Source organism: Danio rerio, chromosome 12 (assembly GCF_052040795.2).
Source record: "Danio rerio strain M-AB ecotype USA chromosome 12, GRCz13ab, whole genome shotgun sequence".
NCBI classification, from domain to species: Eukaryota; Metazoa; Chordata; class Actinopteri; order Cypriniformes; family Danionidae; genus Danio; species Danio rerio.
In genome coordinates, this window is record NC_141032.1 from 18,170,916 (window position 1) to 18,197,614 (window position 26,699).

Sequence of the window (26,699 nt, forward strand, 5' to 3'; positions counted from 1 at the left end):
GCGGATATGAAAAAGTGTGACAGGATGATAATATTTGTTAAAAAACACATCAAATATTTATTTGTCATCAAATATACTTGGGCGATTGGCTTCATCCATTTACTGCTGCTTCCTGTCCTCAGCTTGTGGCAGGCCTTTATCAAGCACACATAATGGTTTGCTACAGCTTCTCTTCTACTGACAGAATGTTCCAATAATTTATTTTACATGAAACAGAGCTTAATGCCAAAAGTTTCAGTCTCCCACTGAGCGTTGCTGGACCTGGTAAGTATGAGAGCCTCATTTTCTGTATTTGTCAAATGATTCAGTAGATGATGAGGATCAGGGATTGTCATGTTGCCCCTTTTCAGATCAGATTAAATTACAAAGAAAGTCATTCTGCACTCCCAAGTATGGGTCAGTTTCTCTTTTGTTTTTCATTATTCTCTCACTTGCTCTGTCTCACACTTTGTGAGTGCTCACTGGAGGCTGTTTAAAAGTGTGAGCTCAGCTAAAGCAGAGCCGAATGAAAACATTTGACGGCAGTTACATTTTATGGGAAACCTGCTTGGGAACCGTTTCAATGACCTCAGCCTAGTTTCTCTCTCTCTCTCTCTCTTTCTCTCTCTCTCTCTCTCTCTCTCTCTCTTTCTCTTTCACACTCTTTAAATCTCTCTTTCTTTGTTCAGTACCCCTGGAGGGGCTCCTAGCTTTGCACCTCTTCAGTCATGAGTCTGACCTCCAGGCACACCATTCTAATAACTATTCGAGAACTTTGGATTGTCATTAAACTTCTATAATGAACAGTTTGTTTGGTGAGCTCTTGGCTCTTTGTGGGTTTTCGTTTGAGTTGTTTGAGATTTAAAATGGCTGCTGTATTTATATTTTACATTTTCTTATTTCTACTCCTCTGCACTGATTTACATCCCTAACAGGTGAATCTCACAAAAAATAAAAAATAAAATAAAATAAAAAACGTTAAGTGCCTGGGTCATTCTTTACTCTAGATTTTTTATTATTGTAATACTTGTATTAAATTAATAGCAATTGTAAATTTTTTCTTTATTTTCTTTATAGCTTTTAGGCCATCAATCAATGCTAACACTATGTATTAACTACACATGATGCAACACAGATAAAGCAATAAAATATATATTTTTCATGTTAAAACGAGTTATCTCCTAACCATGTGAAAGCGACAAACTAAATTTCTCTTTCAGAAACACTTTCTATTTTGGCAACGTCGCACCAAAACAACAGCTTAAACTAATGACAATCATCACCTCAGAAACATATTATATGCGTTATTTCTGGTTAAATGACACTAATGGGAGTTTGAAAAGCATTTTAAGTGACATTTATTGCCATACTGAAAGCAGCAGCAATCAGCTGACCTCAGATTTTGAAAATAATATAGCTAGCAAACCGTTTGAAAATGAAAGTCAGAACTGTGACTCAACAACTTCAGTCACTCAGCCAATGTACTTTTAGTAATGTTAAAGGTGCAGTATGTACGTTTGACACCCAGTGGTTGAATTAGGTATTGCACTGCTGGATCAAAACAAACACAAGCGCAGGTTGCCAGATTGAGAACAGGAGCAAGTGATTTAAACAGTGTTCTTTATAAAAACAATAACACCCGATAGAAGGAATATTTTTTCATATTAAAAGGAGCTTTCATCCTAACCAACACCTGATATTGATATATTAGAAGTGACTTATATTTTGTGAACAACAGAAAACTGACTATTACCACCTCAGGTACACCTCATGTGCTTTCTTTAGTGTTAAATGCTAACAATCTGAGTTTGAATGCCATTTTACATGACATTTATTGCAATATACTGAAAGCAGCAGCAGGTCATCTCAGATCTTGAAAATTAAATAAACAGTTTGTAATTGAACTTTAGAACTGAACACGGATGAATGATTCAGCATGTACAGTTAATAATGTTAAAGAGGTTAGTATTTATTAAATATATAATTTCTTCTGAATGGCTGTATTTACATTTCTGTTGTTTCGTCTGGTGCAAACAGCCAAATTGCTTATCACTGCGTATCTTGTCACGAAGCCTGTTGTTAAGACACGTGGTTTCAATGTACCCTGCTCAACTAATGTTAATGTTCGTAATATTTATACCGTTGGCTAATTATTAACCTCATGTGGAACTGAATCTGTCTCATTTCAGACTCTGCTACTGTCCACTGGAGGTTACATTTCAGTCACAGACGCATGGTTTTAGAGCCTTTCTAAATAAAAGAATGGAATACGAGGTTTTCCACCAAGGCAACCCAGGGTACTGAAATATAATAGGCTAAACTGATGTTGGGCAGGTTAAAATGACCAAAACAAAGACAGTGTTCCGGAACGGAAAACACATTTTGAAAGCAGAATACCTCACTTCAACATTGTTTTTCAGATAAACAAGTATGTTCACTTGGCATGTTTCTTAAATATTTGCAAACATATTGTGGTATTTTTTAATACTTTAGAAGAGTCAAAAACTTACATACAGCACCTTTAATTAGGTTAAATATGAACTAACTAGAATTACCATTTAACATTACACTTAACATCTCATTGGGAGTGCACACTGTAAAATGTTTCACGTTGGTTTCACAACTTACAAACTCAACTTCACCAGCTGCATTAAAAATGTGAGTCAACTCAACTTGGAGAGATTTTTTTGTTTCAACGTAAGATGTTGAGTTTTAGCTCAACACCTAAAGTTGAGTTGACTCACATTTTCAAGGCAGCTGATGAACTTGAGTTTTTAAGTTTAACTAATGTGAAAGTTTTACAGTGTGGCTGATATTTAAATATTTCTGTTGTGTCTCATTTCATTTGGTGCTGACAACAAAATTCCTTGTCTCATGAATCTTGTCGCTTGTAACTTGTTCAATGGTTTGCTATAAAAAGTAAAATAAAATAAAGCCCTATATACCATTTTGAGGGATGTAAACAAAAACAATGGTCCCAACATATTTCCTGTTTTACATTTTTAATTTATATACACATAGCTTCTAAAAACCAAAAGAAAAGAGCCACATATTGATAAATAATGTTATGATAGTTGTTTTAACTTTAAGCTACAGTATGATTGAATTGCCTCTTATTACAGTTATGAAATTCTTTATTAACAAGCAGGAAATGTTTATGGGCCAATGACATGACCACGCTGAAATGGTCTAGAGTTTTTTTAAACTTCTGCAATATATGGGAAAACATGGTATTTTTTCTATTTGAATTGTGACCCAGTCATTTCTTTTGTGACCTCCACCTAAGTGTATTCGGAATGACCTTTTGATCGTTCTTTACTCCCTCTGTCATTTCCTTCTTCACCTCAGGCACCTGTCCTATCTCCTCTGCTTTCCCTATCTGCCTCAGCATAGTTTGTAGAGCCCCTCTCCCAGGTGAGTAACACTGTACAATGTATTTTGTTTGTTTTTTGTTTTGTTTTGGTCTTTTTTGGTGCATTATGGATTTTTCGTTGTGTCTAATCGAATAATCACAGCATATGGTTCAAAATAATCTTATTCATTCATGCTTGAAACGTACACACACAAAAAATAATCTAAAAAACAAAAACTGTGAAATCCACAACAACAAAATATATTACTATAGCATGTTTAACAACAACACATGTTGAGCAAGGTGCTTTAAACTTTTAAAAATGACAAAATAAAAAATAAAAAATAAATAAATACTGGGTAAAAACACACGCTTTACTGAACAATATACCAACTCTGTCCCTAAGAGCAGTTGTAAAAAATGTAACATAAAATTAAAAAAACAAGGATTCATATCAGGTAAAATAAACATTGTACGGATGCCTTGAATCTGTTTTCTAAAAAAGGCTATAAAAGTGATAAAAATGTTTAGGAGTTTACCCATAAGTTGTCTCTCCACACACTTACATACACTTAAGACACATCCCAAATGGCACACTATACACTATGAACTTATACACTACGTACTTATGCACTTACATACTTAACAGCATAGTATATGAATCTAGTATCATCCCAAATTTAACACTAATGGTTTTTTACTAACCGCATTCAAAGCGTTTCACAGATGATGTTTGATGGTTGCCAAATAAGTGAAACTAATGACCAAACTATCAAATAATACCTGTCTTGAGTATAACCACATTCAGCATCAGGGAGCAGCATAACCACTCTCGTAGTAGAATTTTGCTTTCATTATTCGAAATAAAGTAATTAAACTTAAGTGCCTGATAGCTCCACCCCTTCTGCAACATGATCAAAGCTATGGCTGTTGAGTGCGTCTAACAGTCCAGACTTCTTATTAATGGTTTAATAAGTGCAGCATCCGAGAATTAATAAATGCGCTTAATCTACTCAGAATATATAGAATATTTCAGTGTGAACACACTACTTACACTATTTATACAACTAGATGACATAGAATTGTTGTGCATAAGTATACCATTTGGGACGCACCTTAACACTTCCCTATAGTGTGTGTGTGTGTGTGTGTGTGTGTGTGTGTGTGTGTGTGTGTGTGTGTGTGTGTGTGTGTGTGTGTGTGTGTGTGTGTGAGAGTGTGTGTGTGTGTGTGTGTGTGAGAGTGTGTGTGTGAGAGTGTGTAAATGTGAAACGATTTTGTAATAATGATTTCAGCCTGACTTGGCAGCTCTGTCAGTTCTGTCAGTATCTATCTTTAGATATACAGTAACTAACGCTCTGTGTCCTGAGTTCCTTGTAAGAATGCTGTCTTCCTGTGTGGCTTTAGGGTTAGTATTCCAGCTCCTTCCACCCCACAGCACCGGAAACTCTCCTGAAATGATTGGCTTAAAAGCTTTATGACTTTTGGCACATATAAAGGGGCTGGGAACATGTCAGATATTATTTATCCACAGGGCTCTGAACATTAAATTCCAGAATTTACAAGGGCCTTTTTTTCCCCCACTCAGGCACAGAAAGGGACACCTGTGATGACCGCATGCTCCAGATGTGAATAGGCAGTAAGCAATATGAGTCTTTAAGCCAGCTGTCTAGTAGTTCAGTTTCCGTCCTATTCAACTCTGAGGACTCATTTTTAGTCTTTATTGTCAGAGTCCAATAAATTCAATGGATTCCCGATATATGAGTGGCTTATGGATAATGTAAGATGGATTTTGAAACTTGTCTGAGCTATTTGTTTTTCTGGAAAATCTGATTTTATTAAATCGTATTTGTCATTTTTGCTTATTTCTAGTGTTCCAGACCTCTGACCTGGTTTCTAGTGCAACATGCTTTACAAATCGAGCCTTGGTACTTATGTGGGTGACTCGAGTTTGAATCTGAATCTGGCAACTTGTGTGTCCTCACTCTACTGGTTTAACAAAAGATCTATATACACTATCTGACAAAAGTCTTGTCGTCAATCCCAGTTGTAAGAGAAACAAATAATAACTTGACTTCTAGATGATCATTTGGAAAAGTGGCAGAAGGTAGATTTTTCTGATGAATCATCTGTTGAACTGCACTCCAATTATCACAAATACTGCAGGAGATCTAATGGACCCAAGATTCTCAGAGAAATCAGTCATGTTTGGTGAAGGAAAAATCATAGTTTGGGGTTACATTATGTGTGGGGGCCTGTGAGAGATCTTCAGAGTGAATGGCAACATCAACAGCTTGAGGTACTGTAGCTTTACTGTTCATCATTGTGCACAAGAAGGAGCAGTAACTGCTTTGTTCCAGACACCATTCATGGATGTAATTTTAGATCTACTAGGCTACTATATATAATATAATGATATTGTGTACTCCTATAAAGTGCGCATATGACTAAGCCGCTGATAATATACAAAATTTGAGAATTTGAATATGGGCTCGCCTGTGCACGCTCTCACTTTTGCGCGTCATGACCATGTGCGCTCTATGTACACTATAAATAAAGCAGCAGGATGCACATTTATTATTATCCTCTGCAAGTCATCTGTCCTTGTGCTACAGCCTAGCATTTATTTAGGGTGGAATGTTAAAGTATATTAGGCAGCTCAATTCAACTGGACTTAATATTTTTACAGTTCGAATCATTGACTGAGCAGTAGTTTATTTATGGAATAAACACGTGGAATATAGAGTCTACTAACTTAAAGGAAAAATTATATATTGTGGACACAAGAGCACTAAATCGAGTCAGTGGCGCCATTTAGCGGCAGTGTGTGGATCTGTCCCTTTATTGAGGTACAAAGTAGGCGATAATAAACGTATTAATTATATTACTTATATGTCTATTAAACTGCTCAACAATTAAACTGATAAAAAATAAAACTTAATTGTGTGGCTAATATTAAGCATTTAAATAAAGATTATTATAATTTATTGTTTTCTTTTTTTGTTCTTGGCTGATCACATGCCTGATACTTCAGCCTCCACACAGGTCAAGGTGCTCCAGGATTGGCCACCCCAGTCACAAGATATGAACATTATTGGTTCATGTCTGGGGTAAGATGGAGGAGGAGGCATTAAAGATGAATCCAAAGGATCTTGATAAACTCTGGGAGTGCTGCAAGAACGCTTTCTTTGCAATTCTAGATGACTTTACTAATAAGTTATTTGAGTCATTGCAGAGATGTGTGGATGCTCAGGCTTATGGGAGTCATGCACAACATTAATTCTTTTTCCACTGCACTATGACATTATATTCTATACTGTACATTATTTCTGTTAAGTGACACTACTTTTGTCTAAGCAAAGTCAGACCTTACTGTCCAAATTAAATAATTAAAAAACAAGGCATGATAATATTTTATTTTGGTAAAATATGCGAAATCTAGAGGCCTTTGCCTTTCATATAAGCCACACATGATAAACTAGAACAGTGGTCACCAAACTAGAATAGTGGTCACCAAACAGGCCGGTGTCCTGGAGGAAAAACAACAGAACAAGCTAATCAAGGTATTACTAGGTATACTTGAAACATCCAGGCAGGTGTGTTGAGGCAAGTTGGAGCTAAACCCTGCAGGGACACCGGCCCTCCAGGAACAAGATTGGTGACCCCTGAACTAGAAGTTAAGTTATTGTTTGTTGTTCTTAAAACTTGTATAGGCAACAGGACATTTGTCAGGTTTTATATATTTATCTGGCTATAACATCCGAGACTGATTGACTGACTGATTTATTGGTTGGTTAATTGATTTGATTCACTGACTGACTGAAAGCAGCCATCTATCAGATTCAGCACATACCTGGATTGACCTAGCACACTTTACTGCCAGTACAGCAGAAATGCTGGTCGTTATGTCGTTAGTTTTTTTATTATTGGCTTGACACTGATGTACTGGTGCTTATGACAAAACTAATCCACTCTCTAAGTGGACTCGAGTGGATAAGACGTTTGAAAGCAGTTAAATATATTTGACATGTTGAACAGCTTCAAATTGCACTTCAGTTCTTGCATCAGCCCCACATTTAAATTCTCTCTGTGGTCTTATGTTATTTATCCACATGCTGGTCCATCTAATTAAAATTCCCTTTAGATCATGATGGCTGAAGTGAATAACCCACTTGTGCTATTTGTCTGTTTAATGATCCAGCCATTTCAGGCCCTGCAAATTCTTTGGAAAGATATTTGTAGCTTGTGTGTGAACACTATAAATCTTGCAAAGGACTGACTGGAACCGCCTGAGCAAAACAAAGAAGAATGTTTTTCTTGATTGTCAGTAGATTGGAGACCAACATGTGTGGTTCTAAATGGTTGTAATTGTTATTGCTCCTAAAAGGTGAAGCTTATGGTGTTTTAATTTGATAAGTGCACATTCCCTTGCCTCATATTACAATGTAAGTTTACTTGTCTTCATTTCTTAGTCGGATGATATTTAGGTGCCCTAGTCTGTATACATGGTTTTAACATGCAGTTGTTGTTTTTATTCAGGAAAATACTCTGAAGATACTCAGACTGAATCAGATTCAAGTTTCCTCTCTTCTCTTATTCCCTTTAGAAATCTTCTGCAGATGTGGAACCAAAGATGTCCTTGGCTGAGCGAATGAAGATCTTACAGGAGAAGGAGGAACAATGGAAAGTTAAAGGCAAAGGAGCTTCTAATGACTCCACACAATTCTCTGTTGCTGGCCGTATGGCTAAAAGAGGTGAGAAACTAATTAGTCTCTGGTTTGTAGCCAAAGATTATTATGTAGTGTGCACAAACTTATCTCGCTGCACAAAGCATGTTAAACTTTTTACGTTACATTATCAGGATCTCTGAAAATGGAACATCGGGTTTCAGTGTGCATTCTGTTGCTCAAGCAGTATTACATTTTCATGTTGACACATCTGTTTCCTATCAGGCTTGGTGTCACCCAGCAGAGAGGATGTACCCATCATCCTCAGCAAAAAAGCCTGCAGCAGCACACCAGTCAAACCACTGGAAGGTATCAGTTGCTGTCATTTTCTTTGACCTTTGTTTAAGTACTCACATGCCACAATGATATATTGCTGAGGCTGTTGTCTATACAAGTGGTTTTCTTTTATGTGTGGAAACATCTCCTGGGCAGAAATCTCCACGCGTCCTGATGCTGAGGGAGATAAAAGACTGGACAAACTGGAGTCATTTTTGGACAAACTTCATAATAAAGGTTATTTATTAAAATTGCTTCATTAACAATGTGTTTCTACATATTGAAACAGTTTTCAGTGATCTGCTTTTCTTTTTGCTTAATATGCAGGCAGTTTGGGCACAAAGAACTCCACAATCGAGGTGATGGAGGAGAAAGAAAAAGAGGTGATGACCTTTGATGACGAGGAGACATTTGGGCGTTTCTACAAATGCTTATCGCCCACTGCTCTGAGCTCCAGTGTCCTGCTGGATGAGGAAGAAGACTTCAGCATTATTCAGTCCAACACGCCCAAGTGAGAAAGGGTTTTTATCTGATTTTTGTGCTGTATAATAAAATATGCATTTATAAAAGGTGGTTTACATATTAACTGGATCTCTGTATGAACTATTCTTGAACAACTCTTGGGCTTAAAATATTAAATAAATTATAGGCTGCAACTTGGCCTGAACAATTACACTTTTGTTTTGGTTTCATCAGACACCAAGAACAGCTCTAAGAGTAAAGTTTGATGTCAAGTTGGTTGCTGGCTCAACAAAGCTTTGAAACACTTTTGAGAAAGTTGAAAGTTTGAAGCTAGCTTGTGAGGTATTCTGCTAAAATGCTTTGCTAAATTTAGGACAAAATCTAGCTAGTGATAAAATGCCCCTTCATGGAAGTCTATGAGAATTTGTTTTGTGTTTGAAAGTCTGATATGGCAATTGCATAAGTTGGATCAAATAAAAACACACACAGTTAGAGAACACACCAAACGAGCTTTATGCCTTGAGAGGCGCCTCTTTTGAATGGTTTATTAACAGCCGTGAGCGTTTTGTGCGCTGCTTATGCGTTTTATCCGCCTGCTGCGCCTCGTGTTTTTTGTCCTTGCGCCATGCGCTCTCAGTTGAAAAAAAGTCAACTCTGAGTAGCATTTTACTTCATGTCACTCACGTCTTTTTCATTCTCCAATCAAAGGAAAGCAGAGGCGGGGTTTCCGTTGAGGTGCCTGCAGTGTTTGTGACAACAACGGAGACTTTTGAAGATGAAGGAGAGACTTGTGGTTGCTGTTTTGGGTTATCCAGAGCTGTATGATTTCACAAATCATGAATATCACAATATTATTAATTATTAAAATTAATATCAACAGCAACATTCTCAAACAATATCCAGCTGATTCAGTCGTTGCCTAGCGACATAAAGCGCACCGTGCTCCTTTTTTTCTTGTCAACAAAAAGCCAGTGAGGTGCACCTCGCGTTTTTGGAACCTATATGCACGTTCAGTGTGATCGGCCTCTTAAGGTGTTTGCTGAATTTGGTGTTTGTGGCTTGAATGCTGTAGGGAAAGAAAAATAGGAGGTAACGGGTGTGTATATATGTATACACAACCCCAAATCAGAAAAAGTTTAAACACTATGGAAAATGCAAATAAATAGAAAAGTAGTGTTATATTTGACTTGTATTTCATTGATATGAACACAAAATACATTATTTCCTATCATTTAGACCTGCAACACATTCCAAAAAAGTGTGGACTTGAGCAACTTAGGGCTAATAATCAGGTAAATTACTTAAATAATGATGTGATTTGAAACAACATGTTAACATGTGATTCTGATTAGAATTTGCTACAAAAGCAGCATCCAAAAAATTTTCCACAATACATACAGCTAGTTACATCCACAAATGCAAGTTAAAACTGTACTGTGCCAAAAGGAAGCCATATGTTAACAATGTCCAGAAGCACCGTCAACTTCGCTGGGCTCGGAGGCATCTGGGTTGGACCACTGCAAAGTGGAAACTTGTACTGTGGTCAAATGAATCAGTATTTAAGGTACATTTTTGGATAAATTGATGCCATTTGGTCCAGACCAAAGAAGAAAAAAATCCTCCAGACTGTTACCAGCAGCAAGTCCAAAAGCCAGTATCATGGTATGGGGTTGTGTCAGTGCCCTTGGCAAAGATAACTTACACTTCTGTGGTGGCACCATTATTGCTGAAATGTACATAGAGATTTTGGAGCACTATAAGCTGCCTTCTTTTCTAGTGTTAGGGTTAGTGTTATTAAATGTTGGACTATGCACTATTCTGGAAACTCTTCAGCAGATCCTCAGTCATCCTCAGATTAGTTTAAATATACAGGATTTCTGTGAGTTAAGTTTGCACAATCTTATCCAATCTTCCTGGAAATAAGTCTGATTGGATTCCAACCCAAAAAAATACATTTACATTGTAGTTATGTCTTGTACAACATGGCAACGTCGCCACTTACATGCTCGATACATTGTTACAACGTAGAAATGTAAGACGTGAGAAGGCTTTAGCAACATTGTCGGTTGACATTCAGCAACCATGAGACAACGTTCTTACTATATGTAAAAATGCTTTTTTTCCTCGCAGTTTATCAACACTGCTTAGAATACAGGATAAGCAGTAATAATGGTCCAGTATTGCTTAATATTAAATATTGTTCATTCTTTTTTTTCTCTTATTTTAACAACTGCATGTGTAGGCTTTGAAGTGTAAAAATGCCACTCAAATGAATATAATCAAACCTTTTTATTATATATTTTACAACATTTAATACATATAGTACACATCCAGTTACAAGCAAACAGTATAAAATAAAGTTTAGATTATATTAAATAATCAACTTTAATTAAACTCAAAGTTAAATTAAAATGTAAATTGAGAAAGTAAACAAACAGGAGAAGTAAACAAGAAAGCATTAAAATATTAAATAGTTAATTATTTAAAATGCAGACAGAAGACCGGGAAGCGCAGCCGAAGACTAGTGTAGTTGTTGGAACGGAGAAAGCAGTCAGAGAAAGAAATTCAACAGAGAATCCAGTTCAGAGATGGATCCACAGCAGCCACAAGTCAAAATATGCAGTAAACAAGAGTGGACAGATCAGAGCTTGACACAACTGGAACACAACTGACCACTGATGAATTATTTATTTAGACAAATAAAGCAGTACTTACTTCTCCTCTGTCGTTGTTGAATGGCGCCAAATGGTCTGTTGAAATTTAAACGGATTCATTGATGATGAGTAAATGTTGTACAGTGGTCGTCCATGCCGCCTAAGCATAATCTAAAGTCACAGCCATTTAAATGACAACATTATGACACCATTGTGACAACCTTCAGCAACAATGTAAATCCTCAAAGTTTTTACAAGGCTGGTACAACATTGTAGAAAGGTCTTTACGTCAAGGCAACATTGTGTGTTTGTTGGGAAAGCTGTGCTGTTTACACTGATTACAGTGCTTATTCTTGACGTATGTTACATGCAGGATTCTTAAAATTCTTAGTTAAATTTCTGGGTGTGTCAGTAAAAATGTCTTCTTAGACATTCTTGAATTAGTGATTTATTGCCTGCCCACCCCTAGTTAAAAGGCCTAAATAGTAGAATTGCAATTAGATAGATGCAGCTGTTGAAGTTGCTTTTGTCAGATAGAATTATAATTTAACCTAGTTTAGCCACAACCCATAATTCAAGTAGCTGGAGCTCTGGAGCTGCTTAACCACTTTTCCGCTATCAGACTAAATGCTTCTGATTTGCTTTCCTTTTTGTGCCAGTCTAAGCCAGTCACCACGGATACGGTTTCATTTTCTATGATGGCACTGATAACGAAGCTCTTTGGAATATAATACAGTCATTGTGTAAGTCCTTGCTTTGGTAACACAAATGTTATGTAAATAGTGATTTGGATTATGATCAGATATGTCTGTTTTTAAAAGTAATTTTTATCTGATGATTACTTTGTTAAATTACAAAAAAAAAAAAACAACAACAACAAGTAGTGCACTATTACTTAGCCTGTTATGAAGAAGCTGGTAGCCTGGCAACATTTCTCACACTCTGCCAGCACAGTTGTTCCAAAATGAAAATATGATTAGTTTACTTTTTGTATTCACACATCACAGCTCCTGCATTCATCCTCGAAAGCATATTTTTGTTTGCTGTGTGATAATCATTAATATTAATGACCCTTCCAAATAAGGTAAAAGCAGACCATTTTGAATGTTTCATCAGAATTTTTTTTTCACTTAACCTATACCACATACCTTCTATGTAAATATCAAAGAACAATTTAATTTGATATATGCAGTCTGTGGAACCTTTAAGATGTGGTGCTATTGGTAAATGAGTAGTAGAGAGTAAGGCCCAATCCCAATTCTACCCCTTAGCCCTTCCCCTTCCCCCTCGTTTTGCGCGTTCACTTCTAGGGCTGGGGGTGTCCCAATTCTCTTTAACTTGAAGGCATTGGGCTAAAGGAAAGGGGTAAATACCCCTTCAAATGAAGATTTTTCAAGACCACACTCGAAACCAAGGTGTAAGAAAATTTCCCAGAACACACCAGCCACAACAGTAGAATCACTGCACCCGGAAATAAAGAGATCCACAAATTAGTATTTTTTGTCATTTTTATGAATTTTTACAACAAACAAGCATGTTTTGACATTTTCATAACTGTGTACTTGTTTTACCGTCATGCTTTTAAAAAAAAAAGATAAAATAAAACCCGCTAAATTTTGCAATCTATAATCCATAATCATAACTCTTGTATAGCAGTTCCACAACATTCTGACACTCGATGAGACTCGGACACCCTGTCAGTAATGTCTAGTGGCTGAGAATGGGCTTTTTACAGTGTCTGATATAATGTTAATGCTGTTTTTGGTGTGTTTACACAGATGAATATGGCCCCTGTGGAAATGCACAGTACAGTTACGATCTTATTGCCACATTATATCGTTATGATAACATAATATATGCCTTCAGTGATCTCCTGAAGATAAATACCAAAAAATTGCACAACTTATATAATAATATTGTTCAACAATAATATAACTACAACAGTCGCGATCGTGATCTTATATGAAGCAAGAGATCACAATGACATATGATGATGTGTGCGGGTGCTGTAGTGCTGTCCCAATTCTTAGGGGCAAACTTTGAAGCCCTTCCCCTTAACCCTTGGTGGTAAGGGCCAAGGGGAAGGGGTAGGGGTACAAAAAATTTAATTGGGATTGGGCCTAAGTTGTTCCCAGTGTCCAATGAAGGCCATGAGGATAGCAAAAATGTTACCTGTTTTTAAAGTAGACCTGTTATGCAGCCATAATATAGAGGTAAAAAAAACACAGTGTTTTTTTATGTACACTGTAAAACCCAAAAAGTTAAGATAACTCAAACCATTTGAGGAAACCGATTGCAACAAACCCTTTAAATTAGTCCCAATGAGTACTGTGAAACTAGTCCACATACATAAACAATGCATTTTGAGCACGGTAAAACCCAATAAATTAAGAGAACTCAAACCAACTGAGTACTGTAAAACCAAAAGAGTCAAGGCAACTTAAACCGTTTGAGGAAAACGATTGCTACAAACCATTTGACTATAACAAAACAACTAATCTATATAGTACTGTGAATTTACTCTATTTAAGTTGAAGTAATGAGGTATTTAATTAACTCATAACCTTCAACACAGTTCAAAACTGTTTTCAAATGAGTAGAATTAACTTTCAGTAAATTTTCAGTTAACTACACTCATCATTTCTTTTGATAAAGTTGACTGATGGGATTTACAGTGTATAAAATTCTCATACATTAGAAGCAGTGTTTAAAAACACTCTGTTCCAGATTTCCCTTAATTGAGAAATCATGGTAGGTGTAAGCCCCACCCATGACTGGTTAAAATCTGTACCTATTAGCATGGATCAGTAAGAATTTGTACATGACTGTGTGGGGTCACAAACTTTTTGAAAGCTAAACAGTGAGTCATAGACCAGTAATGGATGCATTCTTTGTTAACTTTAGACTAGCATCTGCAGTTGAGGAACACAAGCGTTCAGTGCGGCCATGCAGACGAGCCAAGAGCTCAAGAAACCCTCTTCGTGTCCTGGCAGCACGAGATGACCTTAGGCAGACTTACACTGAGCAGAGACTCAATGTGGCCTCGGTGGAGACCAAAAGAATACAAATGGAGCGGAGTAAGTCTCTTTTACGGTTTGTGTTGAATTCATGGAATATTTGTATTACATTTGCTTCAGCTTTGGAATGGCAGTCCTTTAAAGATGACAGTTTAAGTGAAATATGCTTAGCCACGTCCCTCCAATTACGTCAACCATTTATTGTTTTTTATCAAAGAAACAGCTATGTTTGCTAATGTAAAATCAGCTAATGTTGATGTTGCACAAATGAAAACTGTTATTTAGATTTTGAAATGCTTTTGGTTTTTGTAAATGTTTTTAGTGGCCAAACACTCAAATTTGGCAGACACCGCTTTGGCAGGTCTGGCCAGTAAAGAAAACTTCAAGAAAGTCAACCTACGAAGTGTAAAGTCAACAGAGGTAGTGACTAACAACGGTGCTGTGCCTTTCCACAAGCTCATGCTCATCCACATTAAAGGTATAGAGGTCAGTACAAGTTTGTACTTGATGTACATGTTCTGCTTTTAACACTGCTATTAATTTATGCAGGCCGCAGACATGTTCAGGTACGTCTGGTTGAACCGACAGCCAACTCTCTGAACAGTGGAGACTGCTACTTGCTCATCACCCCCAAACAGTGTTTCTTCTGGAGTGGAGAATTTGCAAACGTCATAGAAAAAGCAAAGGTAATAACAAAAATTAGGTGAAAAAAGCATACTTGGATTTACAAATGACAATGTAATAAATGAGAACAAGTAACATTCAACATTGTTGTAATATTATGTATGTAATCGTGTAATCTATTTAATTGGCCTTAATGTCCATGTTTTTTTAACTTTTAATTTCTAATAGCTGTAATCTGAAAAGTTAATAATAAAAAGTTAAAAGGCTCCAAAAATACAAATTTATTAAATTAAAAAGGCTGACACAGAGCGTGTAACGTTTCGAGCCACCCAGCTCTTTGTCAGATGATGAAGAGCTGTCAGATGATGAAGAGCCGGGTGGCTCAAAACGTTACACACTCTTTGTCAGCCTTTTTAATTTAATAAATTTGTATTTTTGGAGCCTTGGTATTGCTGCCTTTGATTAACATTTAATTTGCACTTTTAGCGGTTTTGGCTGAGCACCCAGTTAAGAGGGATGTGCGTGCTTTTGTACAGTTTTTTTGTAATCTGAAAAACACAGTTTGTACAAAAGGATTTTTTACAAACATTCGACTGAAGTTAAATCAATTTATTATATATGGTATTTCCACATGTTTTCAGGTGTTCTGTTGCAGGATCTGTCACTACAAAGGATTGTAGGTCACTGAGAAGCTACACCAACCGCTGTCAGTATTTCAAAATAATTATCTGTGATTGGATTATTTTATGGCGACGTAGGTAGTTTATGGCAGTAGGTAGTGCTGTCGCCTCACAGCACAAAGGTCACTGGTTCGAGCCTCGGCTGGGTCAGTTGGCATTTCTGTGTGAAGTTTGCATGTTCTCCCTAAGTTTGTGTGGGTTTCCACCGGGTGCTCCGGTTTCCCACACAGTCTAAAGACGTATGGTACAGGTGAATTGGGTAGGCTAAATTGTCTGTAGTGTATGAGTGTAATTGAGTGAGTGTGGAAGTTTCCCAGAGATGGGCTGCAGCTGGAAAGGCATCCGCTGCGTAAAAAAAAAAGCTGGATAAGTTGGCGGTTGATACCGCTGTGGCGACCCCGGATTAATAAAGGGACTAAGCCAAAAAGAAAACTAATGATAAATAATAAACTAATAATAAATGAATGGACTATTTTATGATTACAGTATAATACATACAAGATTTGCGTTGCTTTCCACGAACTATGGGTCTGTGTTATAAATGGTGCTCTATCCATTTCTTTACACTAGCTATGTTTCCATTCGCCTATTTCTTATGCACTTTTTTAAATATTGCATAAAAAATGCTTGATGGAAATGCCAAGATGCTCATGAACAAGATGTTGTAACAGTACTGTAACAGATGTTGTACTGTAACAGTTTTATCCAATAAGAGAAAATGGTTCGACTTTTTATTTTGATGGCCCTTATTGCAAATTTTGCTGACTAAAAGTTGCACTTACATGTTAACTAATTAGTTCTCATTTGAATATTAGTAGTTTGCCTGCTTAAAATCTGCTGAGACTATTTCTTTAACACATTTAACTGACTATAAGAAACTTTGCAAGTACATGTCAATTTACACTAAATCCAACCTAACAGTCTACTTATAATCTAATAAGAATTAGTTGGCATGTACTAGATGCAATGCTATTTAAATTTAACAAAATGCATTAAAGGGACCATCAGTCAAGTTATTACAAAAAAAAATGTGAATAAACTATGATGGAGACACAAAAATGGTTGCGATGGAGCAGCATTAATGTACAAATCAGCGGATTGACCATGTTGTAAAACATCTGAAATGTTGCTTTGGTTATTGTAAAATCCCTTAGCCAATGTTTGTCATTAAAGTATTATTACCTGCTTCCTGTACTGTCTTGAACGGCTGCTCAAAGCCACTACGTGTTAACTGTTTTGACTGTGTCTTCTGAAACACAAGTTATTTATTATAACCTGCAATTTCCATTTTTCCCTCTCTTTGATTGACTCATTGTATAGAAACACTTATATAAATAAATAGATTTATATTTATATATATGCGTGTGTATGTTTGTATGTTTGTATGTATGTTTGTATGTATGTATGTATGTATGTATGTATGTATGTATGTATGTATGGTGTTGTAGTTGGGATGCTTTAGAAACTATTTGGTTGGAGAATCTGATGAAAAGCTGAAGCTCAAGGAAATGCTATGAGAGACTAATGTTTTGAAATGCATGAATCTTAATACAAATTATGTCCTTTTTTTGAGCATGAGCATGCTACTTTATAGATGACCGTAAAAGTACTCATACTCCGAAAAAGTTAGTTTTGATTGCAGGGGTTCTATTTTAATTAGGCTAATATCACAATAATACAATAGAGTTGTAGATCCATAGTTAACTGTAAAAAAAAAAAAAAATACAGTAGAATATTTTTCTTGAATGTATTTGTTTATTTTTTTTTAAGCATTAACCAATTCTATATTATTTATGTCTATTTCAGGGCTCAGAGATGGCTCAGTACATCCAGACGAAGAGAGATCTGGGTTGCAAAGCTTCACAGGTCACGGTGCTGGAAGAGGGAATCAACACAGACAACCGTTTGGCCAAAGAGTTCTGGAGTCTGCTGGGTGGAAAGACTGACTACAGAGGTGCAGGCACTTACAAAAATGCATATTCTGCCAGTCCGTGCACATGGAGGACAGATGTTAAAATGACAACCTTTCCCTACATAAATACACTCGCTCATTAGATTTTTATATACAAACCATTGACCCTAAGTCAGAATTAACTCATGTTATGTAATCATTTGGATTATTTGCTAGACTTGCCAAGAATTTCATTAGAATAGGTAAAATTATTTAAAAGCTATTATTCTTGCTTTATTATACTATTATCATGAAATTCCATTATAAATCTTGGTCAGAAATTGGAAGCGTGTCAAACATGTTCGTTTGACTTATCGACTTTACACTTTTCTATAAAGTATACTGTAATTTAAAATGCATGTGACTTCTTTTTTCAAGAGAACACTACTTTTTTGAATTGTATGTATGTTTTTAATCTGAACCTGTGGTCTTTGGTGGATTTGGATTTATAAAATGCTAATGAAAGAAATTCAAACTTTAAAGTAAAAAATAAAACAAAAAAACTTCCAGTTACAGTAACTTATATGCAGAAACAACTCGCTTGTGAACTTGCACTAGAGATGGAGGACACGTATGGTGTATTGTTCAACAAAATGCTACATGAGCTTATCCTGGGAATGAAGTATGCAATTTAGCTGTCTACAAAGATTTGTTAGGGTTTAAAATGTTTCAGTAGTGTGTTATGATTGTCAGCAATCTTGCTGTAAGATGTCATTATCTGTTGAAGCACTCTGTAGAAACTAATGTGTGTAGAGCAGAGAAAGAAATCTAAATAATTGTTTACAGTTGGTTTTGGTCTGGATGGTACTCTTGTGGAACTGCTTATAGGCTTTAGTTTAATGTGCAGGGTTACCCACTTCCATAATATGTTTTGTTTCCTGCAGGAAATCGACACTGTGCAGCAACTAGGGAGGTTAACAAAACTGCATAAAGAGACCAAGTGCATTTGTATGGGACAAACACACAAAAACACCTCCCACAACAAAACAAAACACACATACACACTAACGGTCAAACGTTTGGGGTCAGTAGGATAATTATTATTATTATTAATATGAATAATATCATTATTATTATTATTATTATTTTTATTATTATTTTACTATTATTTATTATTATTATTATTATTATTATTAATGGTATTAGTTATAAAAGCAGTAATGACTGGAGTAATAGTTTTATTTGAAACTACATTCAATAAGAAAGAGTTTTTTTATTTAAATAAATTTTATTATATTACATTTAATAAATATTTTTAACAATTTTTAACATTTCATAAATGCCTCATTGATGAATAGAATAGTTAAAAAAAAAAAAAAAAAAACTTTTGACAAGTAGTGAATACATAATCTCACTGGGCCCTCTCATCAATCATACACCCGGCGCAAGATGTGCTTGGTGTGTTGTATTGCTATTTTCAGTCCAATGCAACTCTTATTTTCCTGTTTTGCACTACAATGTTTAAATTGCAAATCCATTTGCATTACTTTGTAGACTCATGGGTGTGCTGGTTTATGAAGGAGGTGTGTTAAGGTTCATAATTGGTTCGTTGCTCTAAAGTCCAAAGCAGAGCATGTTAGTTGTGTACCTTAAACACCTAACAATTCTCAATACACACAAGATGTACAGCAATACACATTATCTTTACAAATGAAAAATAATTCCAGGATTAAAATATTACAAACATTATTAATTTCTACATAAATATAAAAAGCAACCTCCATGTATTCTTTATCTCGGGGGGAATTTTGTATAATGTTATTATTATTAGTAGTATATTAATATATGTATATTTATATTTATTTTAATAAAAACAAGTTTAAATTTGCCCACCTGTTGGCTTTTGGACCATATGGGGCATAAGAATAGTATGTGTGTTTGGCTATAACTCAGTTTTTTGACCACACTTTGTTATTATTGTTTATTTATTACTTTGTTAGAAATTAGAACTGAATTTAGAAATAGTTTTGAAACAAATCTTTGTGCTTAACAAATTAAATTAAACATGTAGGCTGATGGATGTCTTTAGTAAAGTGCGTACAACACCGTTTCCTTATCCACGAAAGTAAAGGATTAAAGAGTAAAATTAAAATAAGGAGAGAGTAAAAAGGCAGAATGAAGAGGGTCGTTCTATATCCTCGTGCTGCAAATGGTCTGTTTAACTGTTTTCTAGCTAGTGAAGCATTCAGTTTTTCCACTTACAAATTCTGCCCAGTAAATAGTAAATGTGCCGTAGCGTGACACAACTGACACTTTTTTTTTTTTTATGATTTTCTATTATACATATTGGTTTAATACATGTTATGCCCAAAACACACCCATTACTCTTGAAGAGAATAAGCACAACCCTTTCTGACCAAGCACAACCCTTCCTGTATTTTTCCTTACTTAAAATAGCAAAAGTTTATTCGGATACGCTCTTAATGCTTTTGCGCTAAGTGTTTTAGACTTTGTGCCTAGATTGTTAAAATAGAGCCCATTCAAACCCAAAATCATTAATGAATACAATCATGATACAGTATTTACTTTATGACTTTTAGAAAATACCTTATGTGCCTCTATCTAATAATTAGCAGAAAACGTTATTTTGTCATTTAGGCTTGTCACAATAATCTGTGTATAATAATTTTTGGAGGCACAATATGTACTGCCCATCAAGCTTACATAAAAAATGAATGCCTTAAACATTTTAGCAGATTGTGCAGCCTCTGTTATCTCATAAGCAAGCTCAAGTAATAGCTAAACAAATGGGATTGTTCACCCTTTGCTGAAAATGACATTCAAATTGTCAAAATGACATACCTTCACAAACAATGTTAAAGCTATTTTATAAGAATGTGTACATTCTACATCACCGGTGTCAAGTTTATTATTAAAGATTATATTATAGAATTGAAACAGACTAAACAATAAAAAAATGTTTTGTGACTTTCAGTGGCATACAATGTTCTTAAAATGACAATAATATCACTTCTGTGTAATTCTGTGACAATACATGGTAGGCATATCGATGCTGAGTGAAAAGCATGCTCACAGAGCCCCCCTGTCTTAGTCACTATGTCAAATGCAGTTCGGTTTATCATTGTATTGCTAGTAAACAGTCAAATATACACAGTATTTTTTTATTCCAAAATGTCTGTGCTCACATAAACATAGTAGGTTAAGTCTTGATTGAAAGTAAGTAGTTGTGGTTAAATTCTGATGTGTAGCATTATATTAGCGGCAAGCAGTTTGCATACTCTTGTAATCTAAACAAATCAAGTCAGCAAGTGATTTGCTGTAGTTTCACACTTGTGTGTGTCTTGTGTTTTACAGGTGCAGGGGAGCCGGGGGAAGATGAACTCTACGAGAGTGCTATAATAGAGTCAAACTGTGTTTATAGGCTGGTGGAGGATAAGTTGGTTCCATATGATGAGGCCTGGGCATCCATCCCTAGTGTGTCTATGCTCAACTCTAAAGAGGTGTGACGTTTATAGCCTCTTTTGTGGCCTTCTGTGCTTTTGTGGTCGTTCATTAGTAAACTACACACGTGTTTGTGGTAAACTGTGCTTGTTTCAATTCAGCTGAACTCTACATGTGCTGTATGTGACAGGCTCTGGTGTTTGACTTTGGTAGCGAAGTGTATGTCTGGACAGGAAAGGATGTTCCTTTGAGTGACAGGAAGGTGGCAGTACAGCTGGGCAAACAGATCTGGAGTGGCGCGTACGACTACAGCACATGTAGAGTCAACCCCCTTGATCCCTCTTCAGCCAATAAAGACAATGCTAAGTGAGTGGCATCTTCAATCTTTGTAATTACAGCTTGTATTGGTGATCTATGTGGTGTTTTAGTACGTTTATTAGCTGATTGGTCTTTTGTAGGCCATATTTCTTGTTATTTTCTTGAGCCTTAAGAGTGGTTTATAAAGCTCTCGAAAAGCAATGAACTCAAATAAATCTCAGTAACACTTTATTTATCAAAATTGGTCATGGAGAATCACTACCCTGGTAAGTTTAGCTTAAACTCTGATCAAACGGACCAGTCCAGAGAGCTTGCTCAGGTGTCTATGAGTAGGATTGTACCAACACTCAACAGGGCAGAGGTCCTATAGAATTAGAGGTGAAGAGCTCTGGATTAAAACCAGGACATGATGCAAGTTCCTTACAACTACAATGCTGCCCTCAAGTGGTACAGTATGATTAAAGGATATCTTAAATGTTAAACACAACACATTTTATAAACTTTTTTTTTTTTTTTTTAACAGTTTAACTGTATGTGAATTGTTAAACAAACAGTAAATATGAATGCATGGTATATTAAATCATTTATAGTTTTCATTTTAAGTAAATGGCTTAGTTCAGTTAGTATGGCAAGATCTTGTAAGACTGCCAGACACTGAAAACTTTTTTTCTTACTTGTTTTGTCTTGTTTCTAGTCCAGAAATCTAAAAATTCTTAAATCAAGAAGCATTTTCTAGACTAAGAAAAAGGCTGTCTTGTTTCAAGGAACAACATGCCAAAACTAAGTGAGCTTTCAAGCAAAATTATCTTGTTTTTCTCTTTGGCACATTGATTATTTTGCTTACCGCACATTATTTTGGCCTTTTTTTTTCTTAAAGCAAGACGATATTTTTTGTTTGTCTACAAAATGCCACTTTATTGGACTAAAGTAAGAAAATCATTTTGTGCAGTGCAGTCATTTTGGTTAAGTCAAAAACTTCTGAATTTTTAGAATTGGCAAAAATTCCCGAACACAGGTGTGTCAAGCATGTGGCATGATTTTCAAAAAGACTTGAGGCTGTTATAGCTGCCAAAGGTGCATCAACAAAGTATTGAGCAAATGCTGTTAATACTTGTGTACATGTGATTATTCTGTTTTTTTTTTTATTTTTACAATTTTTTAAACAATTTCAAAAAATATTTGTTCACATTGTCATTATGGGGCATTGTGTGTATAATGTTGAGGATATAAATCAATTTCATCCATTTTGGAATAAGGGTGTAACATAAAAAATGTGGAAAAAGTGAAGCACCATGAATACATCCGGGTGCACTGTACATTCACAAATAATGTTAAAGCCATTTTACAAGGATGTGTACATCCTACATCAGCGGTGTTAAATTTTATTTTAGGACATAACATTTTTTTAACATTATATTATAGAATCTGAGTAACCTTAACAATGGAAACATTTTATTTATTTTTTCCTTTTGGTTAAGTCAGAAACTAAATATGAGTAACTTTACAATTTGCACTGGTATGTCTGTTTATGTGTATGCAGTTGAAAAGGTGAAATAGAAATATGTGTTCTCAGTTTGACTTTAGTCTATGTATATTTGATTTAGACTCAAGAATTTTGCACCTTTTGTGTCTTTGTTTTTAAGCAGACAGGGAGAGGGCAGGCCAAATTGGGCCTTGTTTGGCCGGCTGTCAGAACACAACGAAACTGCTCTGTTCCGAGAGAAGTTTCTAGATTGGGCAGAAAGGAAACCCCCCAAAGATGAACCTGTGGTGGAGGAGGTGAAGGTAATAGATAGTGGCAGCCTTGATAACTTTCTTCTCTCTTTTGAAAGTATAATAAAGAGTATTCTCTCTTTCACCTCTAGAATTCAGTACATCAGTTCCTTCCTACTTGTGACTCCGAACTGAGGCCGTGTGATGTCAAACAGATGCTGGCGGGTGTGCCGTTACCTGTGAAGATGCTATTGGAGGGTGTGGATGTGCAGAGAGGTCACGGATTGGTCTTTTCTGAAGATGGACGGCAGGCTGAACTGGCCACAATTGCTGTAGACGCATGGCACATTCGAGAGTTTGATGATTTTGAGATCCCGCCAGAGAGCGTAGGTCAGCTGCACGAGGGGGACACTTACGTCATCAGATGGAAGTACTCAGTTACTAATGTTGGTGAGTGATACAGGGAACAGTGATGATATAATTGTCACACTTTACTTGAAGGTTTCATTAGTTAATGTACTTACTAACATGAGCTAGTCACGAACAATACTTGTACAGCATTTATTAATCATATATTGACATGTACTAATGCGTTATTAAAATCCAAATGCTTGTTAATGCATTATAAGTTGACATGAACTAACAATGGACAACGTTATTGCTTTTAACTAACATTTAAAGGTGAATAAATACTGTAATAAATGTATTTGATCATATTAGTAAATACATTAACATCAACCACTGGAACCGTATTGTACAGTCTTAATGATGTAATGCTACTTTGAAGCTTTGTGCACTTTTTAGGGGTCATATAATAAATATATATATATAATATATATATAGATATATATATATATATATATAGATATATATATATATATATATATATATATATATATATATATATATATATATATATATATATATATATATATATATATATATGTATATATATATATATATATATATATATATATATATATATATATATATATATATATATATATATATATATATATATATATATGAACTTATAATATGAATGAAAAATTAATGAATTAAGAAACTCTAAACCCACTATTGGCTTTAATGCACACATTGGAATCCAGAAAAAAAGCTTTTAAGCTCCGTGGATGAAATTCAACAAACCTGTTTAGAAGGAAAAGGGTCACAAGTTCACTATTTGTACAGGCAAAGACATTGATCTGATGATGTAATGAAATTCAACACTACAGCAACTTAGAATTGGCTTTACAACATGTTACAATTAAGTCACATGGTTGAGAGTTAGATGGTTATCATTTAGTTAAAAACAAAATCATACTTGCTGAGAGAATAAGAGAGAATGAAGTATTTATGTGTCTATATTAAAGTTTTCAAATCTGTAAAACAAAACAGCGAAAATATTGATTCAGGTTTTTTTTCTCAATGACTCTTTATGATATACATACATGTGGCAGAGCTGCTGCTTTATAAAAAGACGTGCCCAGGTGAAGGATGTTCATATATATACAGGCCTGTTGCCAAGAGGGGTTCGGGTTGGTTCGAAAGACCCACCCCACTGACTAAGTCCAAAATTTGGCTTTACATGTGCCCGTTTGTCCCATTTTTGACTGCTAAGCCAACATAAATGATGATAATTAGCGAATGAAGAAGGCTTTAAGACAAATTTAATTTTGTCTGATTTATTATTCACCCTGTTTTTTTTTTTTTTTGCTCAATTTTTTGTGAAACGGGGTGATTTTTTTGTAACACATTTCTAAACATAATAGTTTTAATAATTAATCTCTAATAACAGATTTATTTTATCTTTGCCATATTATTTTACTAGACAGCATTCAAGACACTTCTATACAGCTTAAAGTGATATTTAAAGCCTTAACTATGTTAATTAGGTTAACTAGGCAGGTTCGGGTAATTAGGCAAGTTATTTTATAAAGATGGTTTGTTCTGTAGACAGATGAGAAAAAAAAAATAGCTTAAAATGGTTTATAATATTGACCTTAAAATGTTTTTAAAAAAAAAAAATATTTATCCTAGCCGAAATAAAACAAGTAAGACCTTCTCCAGAAAAAAAAGAAGAAGAAAAGAAATATATATATATATTTTCACAGTGTGTCTTATATATATATATATATATATATATATATATATATATATATATATATATATATATATATATATATATATATATATATATATATATATTATCAGACATACTGTGAAAATTTCCTTGCTCTGTTAAACATAATTTGGGAAATATTAAAAAAAAAAATTCAAAGGAGGGCTAATATATCTGACTTCAGCTGTATATCATAGTGTGAAAACAGAACAGCTGCAGCAGATGTATCAACTGTAAAAGCAGCATCATTTGATTAAAGAGGGCTTAAAAATTTGATCATACGTTTTCACAGTGGGTAAGAGACAAAAGCCTGGTGAACTGAGTACAGCTGGCCCAGGAAGGGAGCGTACAGCGTGCTTCTTCTGGCAGGGCCGTCACTCTAGTGTAAGTGGCCGCGGCACGTCTGCCCTCATGACTGTTGAGCTGGGCAACAACAAAGGGGCGCAAGTCCTGGTCACACAAGGGAAAGAGCCACCCTGCTTCCTCCAGCTCTTCCTCGGAGGGCTAGTCATCCACAAAGGCTGCAGGGAGGGTAGTTCTACCAACACAGGTAACAAATACAGATAAAGCATATTTGACCTATTTTATCACTTATACGAGTTGCAAGTTTTTGGTGTGTATGTTTTTTTTGCCATTCAGGAGACTGGCGTTTGTTCTGTGTGCGTGGAGAGACAAAGATGGAGGGTTCATTGGTTGAAGTAGAGTGCTGTAGTGCCAGCCTGCGCTCCCGTGCTAGCTTGTTGCTGCTTGGTGTGCAAAATGGACAGCTTTACCTTTGGCATGGCTGTAAATCTCATCCTGGTACACGGGAAGTGGGAAAGAGGACCGTGGAGCGCCTCACTCAAACGTGAGCAGAGTTTTAGAATTATCCATAGCCTGACGCTTTTTCTACGCAAATACAGTAAATGTGATTACCGTATGATGATTTTTTTTTTTTTATATATTAATGTTTTACAGTTGTCCTCGTGAGATGGGTTTGAACAGTAATAGCAGTTTGAAAGTGAATGAGATGGAAGAGGGAACTGAGTCCAAGGAATTTTGGGATGCTCTTGGCAACCAGGACAGGAAAGCATACGACTGCATGCTGGAAGGTACAAAAGAAACTGTTTCTTTTTAAAACATCCCTGTTTTTTTGTTATGAATTGGTATTACATTACAACAGACACATGAATAGTATCTTATGATGCCATGACAATTTCATATCTAGTATGCTTGCTGCAAACATACATTATATTGGCAACAGTTTTTACTTCCATGGCAACAGGGGTATATAAAATACATTCTAAAGACCAGCGCAATCTGATGAAGCCCTACTAAGAAGACGATGTGTAACATGGTCTTAAATGAGGTTGGTGTTGTGTTCTCGTTCTTTTCGTGTGCGCATTTGAATGTGCATAACTCGGGCAACTTAATCAAACGTTG

At 35.5% G+C, this 26,699-nt stretch overlaps 1 protein-coding gene across 6 annotated transcripts in view; it reads left to right on the forward strand.

Moving 5' to 3' along the window:
• The window catches only part of svild (supervillin d), a 135,404-nt gene that overhangs the window by 89,627 nt on the left and 19,078 nt on the right, over positions 1 to 26,699 (forward strand). For 2 of the 6 annotated variants that reach the window (XM_087276008.1, XM_087276010.1), the window contains 15 exons: positions 7,938 to 8,085; positions 8,284 to 8,367; positions 8,491 to 8,571; positions 8,662 to 8,845; positions 14,355 to 14,527; positions 14,790 to 14,945; positions 15,017 to 15,153; positions 17,578 to 17,725; positions 21,038 to 21,183; positions 21,315 to 21,490; positions 23,086 to 23,227; positions 23,308 to 23,605; positions 25,570 to 25,827; positions 25,917 to 26,124; positions 26,235 to 26,368. In XM_087276008.1, the coding sequence (XP_087132134.1) occupies positions 7,938 to 8,085; positions 8,284 to 8,367; positions 8,491 to 8,571; positions 8,662 to 8,845; positions 14,355 to 14,527; positions 14,790 to 14,945; positions 15,017 to 15,153; positions 17,578 to 17,725; positions 21,038 to 21,183; positions 21,315 to 21,490; positions 23,086 to 23,227; positions 23,308 to 23,605; positions 25,570 to 25,827; positions 25,917 to 26,124; positions 26,235 to 26,368 (2,473 nt within the window). Of the gene's footprint in view, positions 1 to 3,327; positions 3,394 to 7,937; positions 8,086 to 8,283; positions 8,368 to 8,490; positions 8,572 to 8,661; positions 8,846 to 14,354; positions 14,528 to 14,789; positions 14,946 to 15,016; positions 15,154 to 17,577; positions 17,726 to 21,037; positions 21,184 to 21,314; positions 21,491 to 23,085; positions 23,228 to 23,307; positions 23,606 to 25,569; positions 25,828 to 25,916; positions 26,125 to 26,234; positions 26,369 to 26,699 lie in introns of those variants that run through there. The other 4 variants (XM_087276009.1, XM_087276011.1, XM_087276012.1 and 1 more) reach the window with 3 other exon arrangements.